This window comes from Pempheris klunzingeri, chromosome 17, assembly GCF_042242105.1.
Source record: "Pempheris klunzingeri isolate RE-2024b chromosome 17, fPemKlu1.hap1, whole genome shotgun sequence".
In the NCBI taxonomy this organism is placed as follows: domain Eukaryota; kingdom Metazoa; phylum Chordata; class Actinopteri; order Acropomatiformes; family Pempheridae; genus Pempheris; species Pempheris klunzingeri.
This window is the reverse complement of record NC_092028.1, coordinates 22,208,291-22,226,620: the sequence shown is the minus strand read 5'-3', so window position 1 is coordinate 22,226,620 and position 18,330 is coordinate 22,208,291. Positions and strand designations below refer to the sequence as shown.

Sequence of the window (18,330 nt, the reverse complement as noted above, 5' to 3'; positions counted from 1 at the left end):
AGCAGCCAGCCAGCCAATAAGCCACTTCTCTTATCTGCTCGGTTCGCCCTCTCCTCCTCCTCCTCCTCCTCCTCTCCTCCTCCCCCTCCTCCTCCCCCTATACAGCTTTCCATCCATCCACATAATAGCCCGACAGGAACAGGACCTGACAGCCTCAAACTGAGCCCACAGCTCACCTGCCTCACTCAGAAATTAGAAATATAAAGGAAGTGCGCTGATGCATGTGTTGCACAAACATGACTGACTTGTCGGCTGGTCCTTTAACCGAAGCTCCCAGTGGACAGATAGATGATCAATACTACAGCAGGGGGTCTGACACAAGGATCAGGAGTCACAGGAGTCAGTCAGGTATAATATTTAGCTTATTTAAAATAAAATTAAAGTTTGCTCAGAGGTGTTGGTAGATCCTGACACCAGCAGAGACAAAGAGGGGCCAGTCAGGACACGTGGCTGTAAATGTAGACGGTGCTTTTTCGCCTAGAGCTCCATTAAAGAGACAAATGGCCTGATATGTTGAATATTACTAATGTCCACTTCAAGGCCCCTGTCAGTGAAGAGCGAGACAAAGCGGGCATAATTCATTCACATTATGATTCGTGTAGGCTGCTATAACGACCACAGAAGGGAGGGTTTGTCTTATATTAACGCGTTAACCGTTTAAGTGTCTGTTAAGTGTTTCCTTTCTCGGGTATTGTTCTCAAAACATGCGCTGTAACTTTGTTAGAAATAAAGGAAGAGCCACTTCCTCGTTTCTCTTTGGCCCCGCCCCAGCTAGGCATCTTATCCAATCAGCGTCCAGGACGGCCCCTCGTCATACTGCGTCATCAAACTGGGGCACACATGCTTGACAACAGTTCAAATATGCAAAAAATAATAATAAAGATATAAAAGAAAACAGTTCAATGTAAAATAATAAAGATATAAAAGAAAACAGTTCGATTTAATAAAATATTAAAATTTAAAAGAAAACAGTTCGATTTAATAAAATAATAAAAATATAAAAGAAAACAGTTCAATGTAAAATGATAAAAATATAAAAGAAAACTGTTCAATTTAATAAAAAAAGAATAATAGATATAAAAGAAAACAGTTGAATGTCTGCTGGACTGTGTTAATAAAATGTAAATGGGCTTTTCAAAATTTCCTTATCTGTTACCCGTGTTTCTTTCTGCGTTTGAAACTCTGAAATAGACTTGAGGTGTTTTATTTCTAATGTTTTCTGAGAGACATGCTGAACCAGCATACCATCCACAGTAATTAGGCTACATAATAAAACTACAACGATGTCTTTACAAAGTACATGTTTGGTTAGAATAACAATAAATGTTTTTGGTGCAATATTAAAGTGTCATCACACACAGAGATTTTAATTTAAGGTATTCATGAGCTTTCATCAGACATTTGTTATTTATTTTTGCATTTTAGCTCCAGCTACTGTTGTTATTAACTCAACACTGATGGTGCTGAATACAGAGTTCAGTGTCAGCTCTAATGCAGAGGCAGTATCAATCCAGAAAGTGAGACTGGATAGAAGTAGCTCCCCTGCCTCCATTTGTGTGTGTGTGTGTGTGAATGTCCACTTCAGCTTCAGATTTTTTTAAGTTACTGTATATTTATTGCTCAATAATTCTGTGTTTGAAAGCATGCAGTTTTAAACTTAACATGCGTTTCTAGCACTGCACTATTAATGTTTATCTTGAAACGTGAGACCTATATTAATCTCCTATTCTCTGTGTAATGTTTACAGTTTTTCTGTGCATCACCTGCTAGAATAACACCTGGCTCCAGATCTTCTGTGCTATAATCTGAATGAATATATTCATTTAGGAATGTGCAATGAAATAAGAGAAGTTAAACCTAGATGTCAGCACACGGGCCCTCCTCGTGCAGTAAAGCAGAACCAACAGTAAAGGCCCTGATTATATTTTATGCCTCGGTGGTGCATATTATTAAAGAAATGTGCATCTAAATTAGCACAAATCAGACGACACAGAGGAAGCTTGGAGTTGTCAGGGCCCTGAGGCGGCTGCCTGCTGGAAACCCAGCCTCGCTTCCTGCATGTTTAAAATTCAAAACCCACCCTGATAGTTATGAATCTGACCCCTCCGTCTTCCTGTGAGGTCTTTAAACATTCCTAATGTGTCTGCTGACACCATAAAGTCTCTCTGCGCTGCCTCGCTGCTCAAAAACACATTTTCTTGCTCTTTTCTCAACGTTTTTTGCGTCGCTGGCGCGCTACCACGAGGTCAGGGGGCGGGCCGTCGCCTCTGATTGGCCGTTGCTATGACACCCCGCAGATTGACAGCGTTCCGGTTTCCGGGTCACTCCGCTGTGCGCAAGAGCTGCTAGTCACAGGAGCCACAATGGCGTTTGTAGTCTCCTTCAGATAGGGCTGTGGATGATATTAAATCCACTAGCATCGCCCTAAATATAGGCCTGGTTGATTCCCAGAGCCATTGATAATAAACTGGAACATCTACTGCACACGAAAATACTATGATTTCTAATCATTATTGAATTTATAGGGGATAAAACTTACATTAAAGGGAACATGTAAACAGCACCAACCGGGTCAAGTTTTCATTTTGTTCGAGAAACGAGCGTCTTTAAATGAAGGCGTCTGCTTGTTTCTGAACGCTAAGACCGTAATTCTGTGGAATAAAAGCACCTTTTACTAAACTTGGCACCGGACAAGGACACCTTTCACAAAGGGACTTTTTCTTTTTTACCAGTCAGCTCGCTAGCCGCCGAGCGTTAGCTAGCGGTGCTAGCTAAACTGAGACGGAGACGGCCGATGTTTGTTTGGGACCTTCTTCCTTCACTGACTGACAAACAGTAACGTTACAAACTTCACTGGAGAACCAGCGGGAACATTTTCTGCCTGGACGAAGCATGTCGGCGGTCTGAGGAATGAATCGGCGCTGAGGAGGACTGGACGTGAGCGGCCTGCTGTGTTTATTTTGTGTGTTTTTTATCGCCCTGATTCTGCTTAGTAACACCTCTGGGGGTTTTTTGGGGTTTTTTTTGTTTTTTTTTTGGCATTTGGAGCAGCTACTGTTCTCCTGTGAATGAATTTCCTGGACCACCGAGGCCCAGTCGCAGGAGAGGTACCGACGCCGGCGTGAGGGATGCCTGGGTCGGACCGACACCATGGGACCAAGAGGAAGCCGGAATCGAGCATCAGCGGTGTGCCACACCAGACCCAGGCCCCGACCCATACCTCTGCGGGAGACCAGGCGAGCAAAGACGGCAAGGTGCAGTTAAAATCTTCAATGTCCTCTTCCTCTTCTAAACGTAAACGGCATAAATCAACCAAACATAACCGGGAATCCTCGGCGGCACCGGGGCGAGAGTATTTTACCCTCGGCGATACGGCGCCGCCTGGTGTCCACACGGTGAAGCCTCTGGTGGAGTACGATGATATCAGCTCCGACTCGGACACTTTCTCTGACCCACCGTCCTCCAGGCCGTCCGAGAGGGGGGCCGAGGGCCGCCTGGAGCCCTCACCGGACTACGACGGGGACGATATCGACAGAGAGGCTGACGGGAGAGAGAGCAGGGGGCACAGGCACTCCCGGAAGAAGTCCAAGGACCCCAACAAAGTTAGGGATTCTGGGAATGGGGAGCGTGGGTACAAGAAGAAGAGCAGCAAAGACCGGGAGAAAGGCAGCTCTGGGAAGAGCAAGGACAAGGCTGCCTCATCAGGGCCCTCATCCAAGCGCCAGGTCCACCTGGAGGCCGACTCCAAACGGGGGGAGCTGATGCTGTCCTCCCAGGTGCAGCCTGCAGCCAGTGTGGGCAGCACCACCTCCTCCACATCCTCATCCCGCAGCAAGGAGAGCAGCCGCTCAGGGAAGTCCCGCAAAGACAGGCAGCAGCGCAAGGAAGGCCGAGGGGAGGGCAGCCGCAGCGCCTCCCAGAGGAGCAGAGCAGACCGGGGCCACCGCAAGTCCTCCAAGAGCCACAAGTCCAGCCCCAAGGGCAAGGCTTCGAGCCGGGGCAGCCCCCGCAGGAAGGGCGCCAGCGCTGCGCTCTCGCCCAGTCCCAGAAGAGGAGCCGGCAGCGAGAGTCCGCAGGGCAGTGGGTATGGTCAGCAGGGCGACGATGGCTACTCCAGGCGGAGGGCGGCCCAGCAGAGCCCCAGTCCCTACGGGGACATGTCCCGCCGCAGCAGACAGAGATCAGACAGCCCCTACGGCAGCAGGCACCGGTCCTCCAGCTACGAGCGGGACAGCAGCCCCTACTCCAGGAGGCGCTCCGTCAGCCCCTATGGTACCCGCAGGTCCTCCAGCACCAGCCCCATGTCTCGGTGAGTATGTGACACCCCTGCAACTCCAGAAACCCCTTTGGGAGTGTATAATATCAAAAACCATGATTCATGCATCATAGGACCAATTTACCCCTCAGGATTATTAAAGTCATTCTGATTAGGGTAGTATTTTGCAGAGCCATAACTCACACTTCCACACAGCTCCCTTTGGGGCTATTAAATAAACAGACATGAGCTACTTGCTTTGTAAGTTTAAAGTGAGACAGACCTGTTGAACTTGCAGAGCTCCTCCTCCTCGAGCTAAATATTTACAGTGACGAGGGAGCTGGCTGCAAAGAGTCGGGATGCGGATGTTCTCCACATTAAAGTTTCCCCAACATAAACACCTAAACAAAAGCCTGAAGGTGAGGCAGTGGCAGGATGCTGTTTTCGTCAAAGAAAACTAGATCTACTTTCATGCACAGTATCAGGCTCATATTTCTCTAAACAAAGAAAGTCGTCCTTTTCAGTTGCCATGTTTGGTTGGAGGAACTTTGGACAGAAAACGTCCCCGGCAAGTCTGGAAATGTCATCAAATTGCAGACATGTTCTTATTAATTTGCCTGGTTACTCAGAGTTTTCCATGTTTTTTAAAGAAAACAGTGGCATAAATCTGTAGTGAGGAATGGGGTCAGATCAGATGTAATGTAGGAAATACAGACAAGGAAGTTGTGTAACTTCAGAGTCCGCTGAGGTTCAGATCCAATGAGTCCGTCGGTTTGTCCCTCCGTCTGCTATCTTCTGTTCCACATCAGAAGGCCCACATGGTTTTGCTTTCGTTATATCATCAACGGCCATTTTCTTCTGTGATGGATCAGCTTGTTTCTGTTCCTTTTTTAAAAATGTTCCATGAAGCATGCAGCATGTTTGATCCTCTCCTTCCTGACCGTCACCACGAGGCGGTAGAATCTAAAATGTTAATGAGGTTTTTAAAAATGTGTTTCTTATTCAGCCGCTCCGGCCGCTCCAGGAGTCGCTCCCCTCTGCACTACTCCTCCTCTCGTCGCTCCTCCTCTCGTTCCCGTAGTAAGAGGCATACCTCCTCTGGCGGAGTGGGGGGAGGCTCCCACAGCAATCGACCGGCCAGCCGCTCCCCCCCCGCCTCTCGCCTGCCGCTGAACTCCAGCCTGGGAGCAGAGCTGACCCGAAGGAAGAAGGAACGGCAGGCCGCAGAGGCGGCCGCTCGCGCCAGTGGTGGTGCGTCCCCTCTTCCAGCAGCACGTAGGCCCGCAGGCCCGTCCTCGGTACGGCCCGCTAAAGCCGAGGCTCCAAAGCCAGAAAGAGACTCGGCAGCGGTGGCGGAACCTCTCCCGCCGCCACCTGTGCCGCTACCCCAGGATGCTCCCAGCGGTGAAGATCAGGTTCCTGCTCCTCCACCTTCCTCCTCTGCCTCCTCTCCTGCACCTCTCCCTCCTCAGCCTTCCCCTCCTGTGCCGCCTGGACAAGCCACCCAGGTTCCTCCTCCACCTCCTCAGGCAGAAGCAAGTATTCAGCCTCCCGCTCCCTCAGCCACATCCCAGGCCAAATCACCAGCTCCGGTCCCTGCACGCAGCCCCGTCCGCCAGACCCCGCTCCACAAGACGTCAACGCTGCCTCCGCTGCCTTTACCACCGGCGCTGCTGGGAAACGCTCAGGACAGGTGAGGACCCACTCGCCTCAGAGCTCACATCCTGAACAGAGTCCCAGTAAACTTTAATCTTACAACATTGTCTAATAATACACTCAAGTCATTGACTTTTGCTTTTGTGATCAAACCATCGTCATTCTTGTCCTCTAGGACATTTCAAGACATCAATTTAGACTCATTGTCAGAGTATGGAAAGAAAACTGCACAGATTTGGATCAAAATGAGGCACTCGATAACTCTGTGGTTAAAACCTGCTGGGAGATTAAAAAACAGGGGGCATCTCTTTATTACCTCGGTACACAAGGACGCATTCACTTTCCTACAGATACTCTGACCCGCCTTGTTTGAAATTTGCTTCAATTCGCTCTCACATCAGCTTGAAGGTGGCGAAACACAGTTCTTGTCAGGTTACTTGTACTGTATGATCGACTCAGACTGTCCTCTGGGCGTCCTGTATGTCAACTTGACTTAAAAAAGAACAAGTGGAGCCTGATGACTTCGATCAGAGACTGTCACATGTGTAGAGCTCCTGTTAAATGATGGACTAGAGCAGGGGGGTCAAACTCAATCAAAGAAAGGGCCAAAATTTAAACCACGGTCTAAGTCGTGGGCCAAACGGGCTCAACATTTAGTGAAGACTCTAAAAGTGACTCTTTTATTATAGTATATAATATATATATATATTTTATCCAGAAATATGAATTTAAACAGCCAAACTTCAACAACTTTTCCTTAATAAAATAAATAGAATTTTAAATAATTGTTTTATTTTCTGTACTATCCTCATGTTTTGTCTCATAGTGTCGTCTTATATTTATATTCTTTAATTATGGCCACATCAGCTCCACAAACAAGACACACAGGTTCACCTCCAACAGACAAACAGGTAAAACTCCGCCCCCCACCTGCTTTGAAAGTCTCTGTTTTCAAAGTCCACTTTTCCTTTAGCCATTTATTTTGGGGGGGGGGCTAGCTTAAGTGTCGCTATAACAGCGCTGAGCGATGCATTGATCCTCTGATCGGTGTGTCATTATACCTGCGGGAGGAGGGGCTGCTGCACGGGTCCTGACTAGCGCGGCAGCTGTTAAGTGCATTGTGGGATTTGTAGTATTAGAGGTGGGAGTGCTGTTTACCGACGGGCCGTTCTTAATAGTCACATGAAATTATCTCGCGGGCCGGATGTTGAGTTTGACATGTATGGACTCTTGGTACATAATCAATGAGAGCTCCTATAAGTGCTTATCGAGTACCTGCTTCTCCTTTAGTCCATCTAATCATTTACACTTTTCTCTGAAACACGTCATGTTTTGTATTTTCAGTCCAAAGAAGTCCACTCCTCCACAGAGGCTATCTAGGAAGGAGAAGGAGTCTCGCAGCCGGCCGTCACTTATCGACCTTCCTTTACCACCCACCCTGCCTGGGGGCGACTCCTCGCCGCCGCAGTCGCCCATCCGCCAGGCTCCACCGCTGCCCCAGACGGCCCTAAAGAAGAGACCAAAGTCGGTTGCTTTTTCCTCACTCAGCCACGTCCAGTCTCCGTCCTCCTGATCTCACATTAACTCACATCTGTTCTTCTTGTTTTGGTGGTTTACAGGATTTGCTGCCCGCGATATGGTGAGCGCAAACACACCCAGAGCGACTGGGGCAAACGCTGCGTAGATAAATTCGATATAATCGGCATCATAGGGGAAGGCACCTACGGCCAAGTGTACAAGGCCAAGGACAAAGACACCGGTAAGAGAATATCTCCTTGCTGTTGTACTTGCATGTGTTTTCTGTGAAAACAGGAAGAGGCCCCGCTCTCATTGTGACTGCTGCTCTAAATACTCTCTCCACCATGCCAGGTGAGTTGGTGGCTCTGAAGAAAGTGCGTTTGGACAATGAGAAGGAGGGCTTCCCCATCACAGCCATCAGAGAGATCAAGATCCTGCGGCAGCTCAAACACCGCAGCGTCGTCAACATGAAGGAGATCGTCACTGACAAGCAGGATGCACTCGACTTCAAGAAGGACAAAGGTATAAAGGTTCTCAGCTTGTACCTGAAATAAAACATACTGCTGGTCAAACCTCAAGATTCATGTGCAGTTAGAAATATCACATCATAGTTATTTTAAGCTGAATCGAAGTGAATTGGAGATAAATTGAACCCCATCACCTCCTGTTGGGTTTGTCTCCTGGTACATACAGCTAATTGGTGTAGGAACTAAAGTCAGCAGTAGTTTAAAGCTACATTTTTGGTCACTGTGATGATTTTGTTTAACTCTCTTCTTAAATGTTCGTTTCAGTTAATATTTTACAGTCGTAGTTTTGTCAGATTCTAGTGTAGCTTAGTGGTGGTGATGCTGAAGTCATGTGACCACGGTGTAGTTAGACCGTGGTCACATGACATGCACACCTCTGGCGACATTTACGCTTCAAAACTCCTCAAACTGGTGTCCGTCTGTGGATGTTATCGTGTGAGTGTCATGAACCGTTGTTTGCCACAGAGCTGATTTTCTGCATTAACACAGCATCCAGTGGAGGAGGAAGGGTTAGGGTTGTCAAAGGAACCAGGGCGACGCCAACTTCAGCGTTGGCCCACAGAAATACTGTACCGACGCTGGAAGCACACTAGTTGCACAGCTTCACTCACTGTAGCGTACTCTAAGTCACAGAGAAGGAATTTTAAAGCCAGGATAAACTGCCACAAGCCCGCCGCGCTAATCTCCAGCTGTGTGTAATTCTGTTTCTGGTTTCTGAATACATCCTCCCTGTGTTTCAGGTGCTTTTTACCTGGTGTTTGAGTACATGGACCATGACCTGATGGGCCTGCTGGAGTCGGGCCTGGTCCAGTTCTCCCATGAGCACATCCGCAGCTTCATGCGCCAGCTGATGGAGGGTCTGGACTACTGTCATAAGAACAACTTCCTTCACAGAGACATCAAATGCTCCAACATACTGCTCAACAACAGGTGAGGAACAGGAGTGAAACAGCGTGGTGTCCTGTATATAGATGCTTAGTAGCAGATCCCATGTAGAAGCATGTCGGCCTTTACAGGGTTTGTATGAAGTCTTTTAAAGTTTGGAACATGCCTGAATTAGAATATACTTGAGCGAACGAGCGGCTGACCTCTGACCTCTGACGCTGTCTGTGCTGATTACTGAAGGCCACTAGCTGACTGCTGTACCTGCTCATCAGTTTCTAGAGAACAGGTGGAGTTTGGTATCGCTATAGCAACACACCAGGCTGCTGTTTTAAGGACGACAGGCTGGTTAAAGACAAATATTTTAAGAAGTGGCCTCAAAGAGGAAGACGTACTGCACAAGCTGCAGAAAGGAGATGAATTGTACAGGATGAGGGGGGGGGGGCTGGATCCCTTAGTGTGGACCGGCATTATTAATATAATCCTGATTAAAACATACAATTTAAGTTAATTTAAACAGTTGGTATAATAGACCGTTATAAAATACAGTGACTGTGGGTATGTCTTGTCTGGAAATGAGTTTATGTCTGTATTTATGTTTAGTTTATTTACCTTGAAAGTGTTTAAATGTTGCTCTTAAAAAGCTGCATGAACGCTGCCTTTACCAACCACAGCTGTTGGGCAGTAACAGCTGTTTCAGGTGAATTGTGATGTGTCATTGTTACCTACAGGTTGCCTACTTTTTATTCTTTTTTTGTTAACTTTAGTATCTGATGCCTTAAACAAACGGACATTAACAATATCCGACTTGGAACATCCCTGCAGATGGTTTAAATGCAGCTGTAGTCTGTAAATACTGTGAACTGAGACCAAAAACAGCGAAACACCAACTTTAATGATCAGAAGGAAAGTGTTTAGAGGTGCGTCAGCAGCAAAACTAATTACTTAGCTGCTAATTTAATCAGGCGCTTCAAATAACAGCAGTGAAGGAGTATAGAAACTACTCTCAGATCGTTGCTCAGAACAATTCTGTGGCCAATCTGGAGACATTACTCAGGAAAACTCCGCTAAATCAGCTGCAATAGCAAAGATGCTCAGAAAACAAAAGGTGGACTTTGCTGTGAAGTGGACCAATCAGAGTTTGCTCTCGCTCGCTGCACTGCTACTGTACAGACGGAAACAGATGCACTGTACAAATAGACGCTTGGAGTTTGGACGTTACACCGACTCTCCTGACTTTTGCTGAGTTTGACAGATAACTCTTATTTTGGCATTAAGCTTCTGAAAGTGCAGTGCACATGTTTCATCCAGTTCTAATATTAGTAAACTGATGCTTGTGTCAGTGTTTAGTAACCTGAATGAGACGACTACTAAAAAGCAAATAGCAGGTTTCCTAATTTTGTCTTATTCAGATCCAAACTAGTTCTTCACAGTGAGCTGCCTGAATGCAGCAGATGTCTGTCTGTGTGTCAGTGATTTGCAGGTGATAACAGTTTGTGTTCTCCTGCTTGGTTGTGCTGCTAATCTCTGTTTTTTTTGTTATCTGTGTTTCTGTGTACAGAGGTCAGATCAAACTGGCTGACTTTGGTTTGGCTCGGCTTTACAATTCAGAGGAAAGGTAAGAAGACTGTTAAAGACAGTTAGTTATATGTGAACTGTATCTAATATAAATGTATGATTAAATGTGTGTATGATGTTAGAAGCAGTGATTAAAAGTCTCCATGAGCGTGACTTTTCCTCCTTGTTTACACCGACTGTCCACTAGATGGTGGTGTCAGTCCTTTGAACTCTTTGAGGTGAGTCTCACTCCCCCCTCTCTCTCTCTCTCTCTCTCTCTCTCTCTCTCTCTCTCTCTCTCTCTCTTTGCCCCCAGTCGGCCGTACACTAATAAAGTAATCACACTATGGTACCGGCCCCCTGAACTCCTGCTGGGAGAGGAGAGATACTCTCCAGCCATCGATGTTTGGAGCTGTGGGTGAGTATGACGCTGTCCTGGTAGCTGATCTATCAGTTCACTCACACTTAGTTTTTCCCTCTCTTACCCACACAGTCCTCCTTAATGCAGAGGCTGTAATGTAATGTAATGTAATGTAATGTAATGTAATGTAATGTAATGTAATCCTTTAAGCCTTTTTGTTTAACCACAAACAGCCGTTCAATCACTCAGTCGAAAGCCACCAGACTCCATTTATAAAAACCATAATTTTACCTTGCTGAAAATGAGAGTAGCTGGTCTGCTGCTGCCTCCATCTGTTACTTTATGTTAATGTGTCACTTTGGTGGTTTGAGGAGTTAGTTTGGATCCAAACAAACATCTTAAAGCACCAATATCATATAATATGATATTATAATATTGGAGAGAAGACGTCCTCTTCAGTAATAGTAGGACATTCACTCGCTGACGCTGCTTTAAGTGTAGTGTAAGCTTGGTATGTGGGAGTGTACGTCGTCTTACTACCTCTACCTGCTCAGGTGTATTCTGGGAGAGCTCTTTACCAAGAAGCCCATCTTCCAGGCCAATCAGGAGCTTCTACAGCTGGAGCTCATCAGGTAGGCTTTCCTCAACACAACACTTCAGTAACAACCAGCTGCTGCGACCCTCACACCTCCGTTTGTCTGTTGGCTGACCACATCTTTGCCCGTCTGTCCTTCAGCCGTCTGTGTGGGAGTCCCTGTCCTGCAGTCTGGCCTGACGTCATTAAACTTCCCCTCTTCAACACCATGAAACCCAAGAAGCAGTACAGACGGCGACTGCGAGAGGAGTTTGCCTTGTACGTAGCCTTGCTGCTCTGACCCAAAGTTGCAGTTACCGACCCCCTTCGTCTGCTTCTGTACTTAAAGACTCCCCCCCCCCCCCCCCCCCCCCCTCTTCGCAGTTTGCCGACTCCTGCCCTGGACCTGCTGGACCGAATGCTGACCCTCGACCCTGGACGGCGCTGCACATCAGAGCAGGCTCTCAACAGTGACTTCCTGTGTGACATTGAGCCCAGCAAGATGCCACCGCCAGAGTCAGTAGCCCCACGGCCGCCTCGTCCACCTTCAGACTATTTAGTATCAGAAACGGCGTTGCTTATGTCTCATGTGTTGGGTCCTGTGTGATTGATTAGAGGTTTGTACTTCCTGTTTGGCTAGTCATGATTATTATTTTTGCATGTCTACCTGCTGCGTCTGCAGTCTTCCTCACCACCAGGACTGCCACGAGCTGTGGAGTAAGAAGAGACGGCGTGCGCGTCAGAGCGGGCTGCCCGAGGATGTGCCTGTGCCCAAAGTGCCCCGTAAGGACGCCACAGGGACGTCCAGTGGAGAGAACAGCCGCCCTCAGAGCAGCCCGGCTGGAGCCCCACCGCCTCCACCTGGAAAACCGCCCTCCACAGCCAACTTGGAGCGTGAGCTGTCAGGTAACAGCTGCCGCTGGCAAGCATGTTAGCAGAGAGCCACTAAACCCAAGATGTTTTGTGTTAAATGGTTCAACATTGTGAATGTGTGTGTTCAGGTCTGGGAGCTGCTGCTGAGCAGTTGAACCAGACAGAGTTGGCGGTGCTGCTGAACCTGCTCCAGGGACAGACAGACCTCAGCCTGCCCCAGGTGGCTCAGCTCCTCAACCTCTCCAACCCAGAGACTCTCAGCCAGTCGTTGTCTGCCCTCAGTGAGGCCTCTGACCACCAGGGGGCCCCAGAGGACCAGGCCCAGTCTGCCGCCAGGTCCCAGCCCCCAGAGCCGCCTCCTGAGCCGCAGGAGCTCTCGCCGACGCCCGGAGACCCGCCGCTCAGCCAAGAAGACCAGGCCAACCTGCTGGCTCTCATTTTGGGTCACATCATCAAGCCACAAACTGAGGAGCAAGGCGATGAGAGCAATGGCGTCCAGTCAGAGGAGGCACTAACGCGCGATTCGTCCGCCTCTACTACTGATCGCAAGGGCAAGTCCGGGTTTAGTCTCTAGAGGGTGGGAAAAAAGGGGAACCAGGTTTAAAATCACCGGGGACTGCAAGAATGTGGAGAGCAGGGCAGAGAACAAACAGAAGCTGACCGAGTCTGGGTGCTCAAAATTCCTGTATGCTCAAATTAATTACACTTCAGACTCCCTGAGAAAATCAGCTGAATTCAGTTAATCTCATGAATCGGGCTATTAGATTTATCACGCGTCCCCCACCCCTTCCTTCGCCCCGTCACTGTGACATTCCTCAAACGCACCCTCTCGGCATCGTCCCTTTTCACTACCTCGCATAGTGAAAAGTGCAAAAGAAAAAGCTTGCAAAATGTCTGCCGTTTGAGCGTTTGTCGTCATGTGACCCCGGTAACGAGGCAGAGGTTCGGTGCACATGGACACGTCTCACTGGTGTACTCAATAAACCAGGAGGAGGTGTAGTATTACTCTTTGGAGTGAAAAGAGAGAGGCTCACACTGTATTGTTCCCTTCCACGTTTCTCCCTCTTCTTGTTTCTTTCTCACAGTCTTTGTTTCTATATCTGTCCCATCTCCACACGTATTCTTTCTTCCTCACTTCATTTTCATTATAAAGCAAGTGTCATGGATTCTCCACAGGAGAGCGGTGTTGCTTTAAAACAGTCTGTAATGTCAGTCTTTTTATGAAGAAAGTCTAATAAATTATCAAGTGAAAATAAATGTTTTGAATCTTTAGACCTCACCTGCATGTGTTTCTTTTAATTTTGGTTTGTCACATTTTTTTTTTCTTCTTTTTCTTTTTGGTTTTTAACTGTTCACTCTGACTCATTAGTTCAAACCAAATGTGATTAGCAAGTTGAATAAAACTGTTGACTTTGCTGCTGACACTGGAATGGTAACAGTCCTGTTTTCTTCTGGTTATTTCCTCTGTCAAGGCCTCCAACACCCCGAGCCTGTGTTTGTCCTGCACGGCTGTAGAAAACAAACTGACTAACCTGGTTTAGTAGTCTTGTCCTGACCTTTGCGATACTTAAGATTCTCCTACATAAGTCACCCTCTCTGTTCATCCAGCTGTACATGCCCTTCCTAATGTTGTCCTCACCGAGTTCCCGCATTTTTCTTTTCATTTGAGGTGGTTTGTTTGGAGGGAAAACAAATGCAGCTGCGTCTGTTTTGCATACATTAGTACATTCTTATTGGCTGCTTCTGTTCTCACCCGTATTGCAAAAAAAACAAAACAAAATCAAATGTTTAACTGTGTCAAATAAAGATTCTTTAACAGCGACGGCCAGTCACGTTAAAAGTAAAGCATTATTTCCATTTTTAACACCAAGACTTACTACACCTGAGGAGCTGCATGTTTGTTTGTTTGAGTATTCCAGTGTTTCTTGTGCAGTATCTACACACTGACCTTCAGGTAGAGCTAGTTTTAGGACAACAATGCTGTCATGTATGTTCTGTACATGTGGAGATGCTCTCAGTGTGTCCTGCCTCCCTCTTGTGGTGAAGGTAGGAACATCAACACTGTAACTCCACGTCAGGCCCGTCTAACAAAATACATTTTATTAGATAAAGAAGATGAGACGAGAGATTAAGGGTCATTGTGTAGATAGTTTGTGTGTTTCAGTGAAACGTGACACGCCATGTCGGCCTCGATCGCTAACGTCTTTGTGTTCTGTCCTGTCCTGTCCGGCTCTTTCAGATGGTGCAGCATCAAAAAGGAAGCAGCTGGGGGCCAACCAGGCGCCTCCATCCGCTGACCAGCGTCCACCCTCTCCACCGGGGCCGCCTCCGTCGGCTGTCGTCCTCGGGAACGCCCAGCAGGCCGGGCCAGAGGCTCAGCCGGGCCAGGACATCAGCCCTGCCGTGGCGGCCGCCCTGCTGCAGCTCATATCTCAGCAGGACTCGGAGGCTGGAGCCCCCCAGTGCAGCAAGGACCCGTCTCCCGCTGTGGATGCTCCGGCCCGGGGACAGCCCCCTCCACCCTGGGGTGCAGACTCGCCACCTAAACCTTCGGCTGCAGCTGAGGCCCCAGCAGGACTGGTGACTGCTGCTCCTACCACTGCAGCGCAGTTCCCCAAGGACCAGGACCTCCGCTTTTCCCATGGAGCTGCCCACTGACCCTCGACCCCCCCCCCTCCCCCTCCGATGAGACAGACTTGGCATCTTTGGACAGCTCCAGCGATCCTGTCCTAAAGGGAAAGGCAGAGGAACGCCTACAGATTATGACTCACTGGACCATGAGCAGGTAGCCAAAGTTGATTCAAAGATGTTGAAAATGAATGTTTGACAGAAAGAGATTAAGAAAGGCCTTTTCAGGTCATGAACATCACTGACCAAGCTGTCGTGCTGTTCTGGGCGGAGAGTTTGGACCTGGGGTCGGTCTGACCTTTTAGAATCCACTGAGGTTAGTCAGCACCTGCATCCTTTGCTCCTTCGTGTCCACTGAAGGTCCTGACTTGAATGAAGTTTGGCTTCCAAACTGAGTGCTAAACACCTGACACTCGACTTAGAAAGCAGCTGTGATGTTTTTTTTCCCCGAAACAAATGATTGTCGTGCTTCTTACAAAGCTACCGGTTTTTAGGAGGAGGAAGTCACTTCCTCTGTTCCTGTCTGTCCTGGAGCGGAGTCTGTCATGAGCTGAAGCTAAAATACTGCGAATGGGCACATTTAATTGAATGAGTGCACTGATAAGAACACTGGAGGACCATGAGTTTCTCATTAAACCTTACATGCTGGCTAACTCCCTTATTTTCAGCCTTGTGCCTCCTCTGCGGCCCCAGCGACCCCTGAATGATCTCGGCCTAGTGGGGAAGTGTGGGTTAAGTCTCTGCTGTGGATGACACCTACAACAGTGTACATCTGCAGGACTGTATTTTTTTTTATTTTTTAGATTTTCCGCAGAGGCTGTTCTATATTATATTCTGTCTGCCATCAACCTGACTGAACTCCAGTGTATTCTCGGCCCACATGAAGATTTTCCTTCCTTTACATACAGCAAACCTAAACCTATATCAAGCCTAAGCCTGTAGTGCTCACCTTCCTGTCTCAAATATGGATTAAAACACTACATTATGATAACACACGCTGTTCTGCTAGATGAAGTATGAAACTACAATCACACACACACACACACACACACATGCACACAGAAACTGACTTTTCCAGCTTTTCCTGGTGGGCTTTGAAAGCCTCGTCTAATATGTGGTTGCCTCCCTGTCAACTTGTGCAACAAAAGCTTTTTTCCTTTTTTGGTCCAGTTGTTTTCTACATAAAGAAAATGATACACACTTAAAAAAAAACAAAACAAAATGGTCCATGGTTCTGTTCCATTTTTTTTGCTTTGGAAAAGGAAAGGGAGGAGAAAATGGTTTCACGTGTCTGTAAAAAGAAAAGAAATATTTTGTAATATGTGTTTTCTTGGTTCAGTTTATTAAAGGAAGTTATGCGACCAGTTGAATCGTCTCTGATGGCGTTTCTGGATGTTTCTCTGAAGTGGCCACTAGATGGTAGGAGACGACTCGAGCTGCAGGAAGTCCTCACAGTCGGGCCTCGGCAAAGCCTGAAGGTTCCCGGTGCGACTTAGTACTTTTTATTCTACAGGTTATTGTGACCAGTGACCAGTGATCACACAGGGACCCAAACAGGCCTCATCACTTATAATTAAGAACAAAAAGAACACATAACTACATCTTAAACATGGAACAGATTAAATAAAGTCAGACACTCTGAAGCTGCTTTGTTAGTATTTTTCATTATTTAAAAGTTAAAAGTCATTTTTGGTGATAAACAATCTGCTTTATGTCTTTTTTCTCTCCTCAGTCTGTCTGCACTCATGTTTGTCAGACAGTTACAGAGCCAATGTGGACAAACCACATTTAAAGGAGCACGTTTGGAGGCTTATTTAAAACCTTGTTTGTGGCGTTTTAAGTGTAGTTTAATTTTTACTGTGGCACTCTGTGGGTTTGTATAATTAATTGTTTCCTGTGCACGGTCTGATATGTGAGGTGTAGAGTCTGACCCAGTCACACGGCGATGTGAAGTGCTCCCCGTGCATCAATCTTATTTATGTGCCGATTCCTTTACCACTTGGGTTGATCTCTTTATGAAGATCCTGACAGGGAGACAAGGCTCATAAACTGCAGATTGGCAAAGACAGAAGCCTGCGAGGTTCATGCAGACAGGCTGTGTGTGTGTGTGTGTGTGTGTGTGTGTGTGTGTGCGCCTCATGCATACCCAGACCAGCTCCTCAGTTGGCAGGCTTTCAGAGCCGCTTACCCCTCTGGCCCACCAAGCAGCTGAGCCCTCTGGGTGAGAGATCCTTTCAGAGTGGAGGCAGTGGGAGGCTCACCTGCCCTCTAGCACAGGCCCAGTGTGAGTGAGATGAGATGGTGCAGTGTGTGTGTGTGTGTGTGTGTGTGTGTGTACATGTATGTTTCTGTCTGATGCTTTTGCCCATCGGGACTCCAAATAATAGTGAATGTGCCCGCGGGGAGTTTCCACAGGAGAAGTAGTGGGCACTGCCAGTGCCAAGTCACAGAGACTAGACGAATAAATCAGGACTGAGGACTGAAGAGAGGGAGGCGCGTGAGACCGTGCCATCAATCAGAAAGGCACCTTATGGGGAATGCCCATAAATGTGCCGCGCTGCCAGTCTGAAGCGTGCACTCGCCATGGCAGAGACGGGCGACGCCGCATTCAAAATGGAGCCTCCATTTTGGATGCCGTCGCTTTGCTGTCAGCCACAGTGCTTCTGGTGGACTTCCAGACAAATAGTGAACTGATCGACAGTCTATTCCAGTCAGTTTTATTCATACACTAGTATTTTTTTTTGCATCACTGCTTGGTCCAAGTTCCTCAGCTTGTGTGCAGGCTGATTGTTAGAATATAAATGTGGAATCTGTAACATGCATCACCATAATCTCAGCTGTTCAGCACCCTTTGTCCACTATGTGAAATCTGCAGCCTTGAACAAATGATGAATCCTGATGTGCTTCCTTCTGCTCAACAAACGCAGCAGGCACTGGACAAAATGCTGATGAAGTTTTTGGCAAAGGGAGCATGTTTTCAGTCAGGTTATTGTTGTGTTGTCTGGGTTAAAAGCTGTAGAAGTGCATAGTGACCTTTCAGGTGCTGCTTTCAGGTTCAGTGTCATTTTTCTGCTTGCCACAACAAACAATGTAAGAATATAATCTAAGACCCGTCTGTCTGAACCAGTGCTACATTTTAATTTGGCAGCAAACTGGCTCAGGATGCAAGAAGAAGAAGAAGAAGCGGGCAAACGGGGATGGAGGAGACAGGATTGATGGACAAGGAAGGAGGGCAAACACCGACTGGCTCTGGAGGGAAAAAAGTAAGGAATCTAATCCTGCATTTCAATTTCCAGTTGAAACACTGAGTGATCTTTTACACATTTATACAGTATTTAGATTCTGCCTTCTGGCTGCTTTGGCACTTTTTCAGATTCAGATTGAGATTTATGAACTCAAGCCCATGTTAACATTCAGAAGTGCACAGTTTGACTCGCTGGTGATTCTCCACACAAACAAAACTATGAATTCTGCAGCTGAAGTTCTCCATAAATTCAGC

General features: G+C 47.3%; 2 protein-coding genes across 2 annotated transcripts; both read left to right on the top strand.

Moving 5' to 3' along the window:
• Positions 1-2,776: 2,776 nt before the first annotated feature.
• cdk12 (cyclin dependent kinase 12) lies at positions 2,777-13,935 on the top strand. The gene is made up of 14 exons (XM_070847251.1): positions 2,777-2,937; positions 3,052-4,309; positions 5,262-5,948; positions 7,256-7,435; positions 7,531-7,670; positions 7,781-7,951; positions 8,697-8,886; positions 10,400-10,456; positions 10,712-10,813; positions 11,311-11,388; positions 11,493-11,609; positions 11,715-11,846; positions 12,013-12,236; positions 12,332-13,935. Exons 2-14 carry the CDS (start codon positions 3,129-3,131, stop codon positions 12,775-12,777), a joined length of 3,705 nt encoding a protein of 1,234 aa, XP_070703352.1. The 5' UTR covers positions 2,777-2,937; positions 3,052-3,128; the 3' UTR covers positions 12,778-13,935.
• A 253-nt stretch (positions 13,936-14,188) lies between these two features.
• LOC139216978 (uncharacterized) lies at positions 14,189-16,184 on the top strand. The gene is made up of 2 exons (XM_070848230.1): positions 14,189-14,249; positions 14,443-16,184. Exons 1-2 carry the CDS (start codon positions 14,189-14,191, stop codon positions 14,859-14,861), a joined length of 480 nt encoding a protein of 159 aa, XP_070704331.1. The 3' UTR covers positions 14,862-16,184.
• Positions 16,185-18,330: the final 2,146 nt, after the last annotated feature.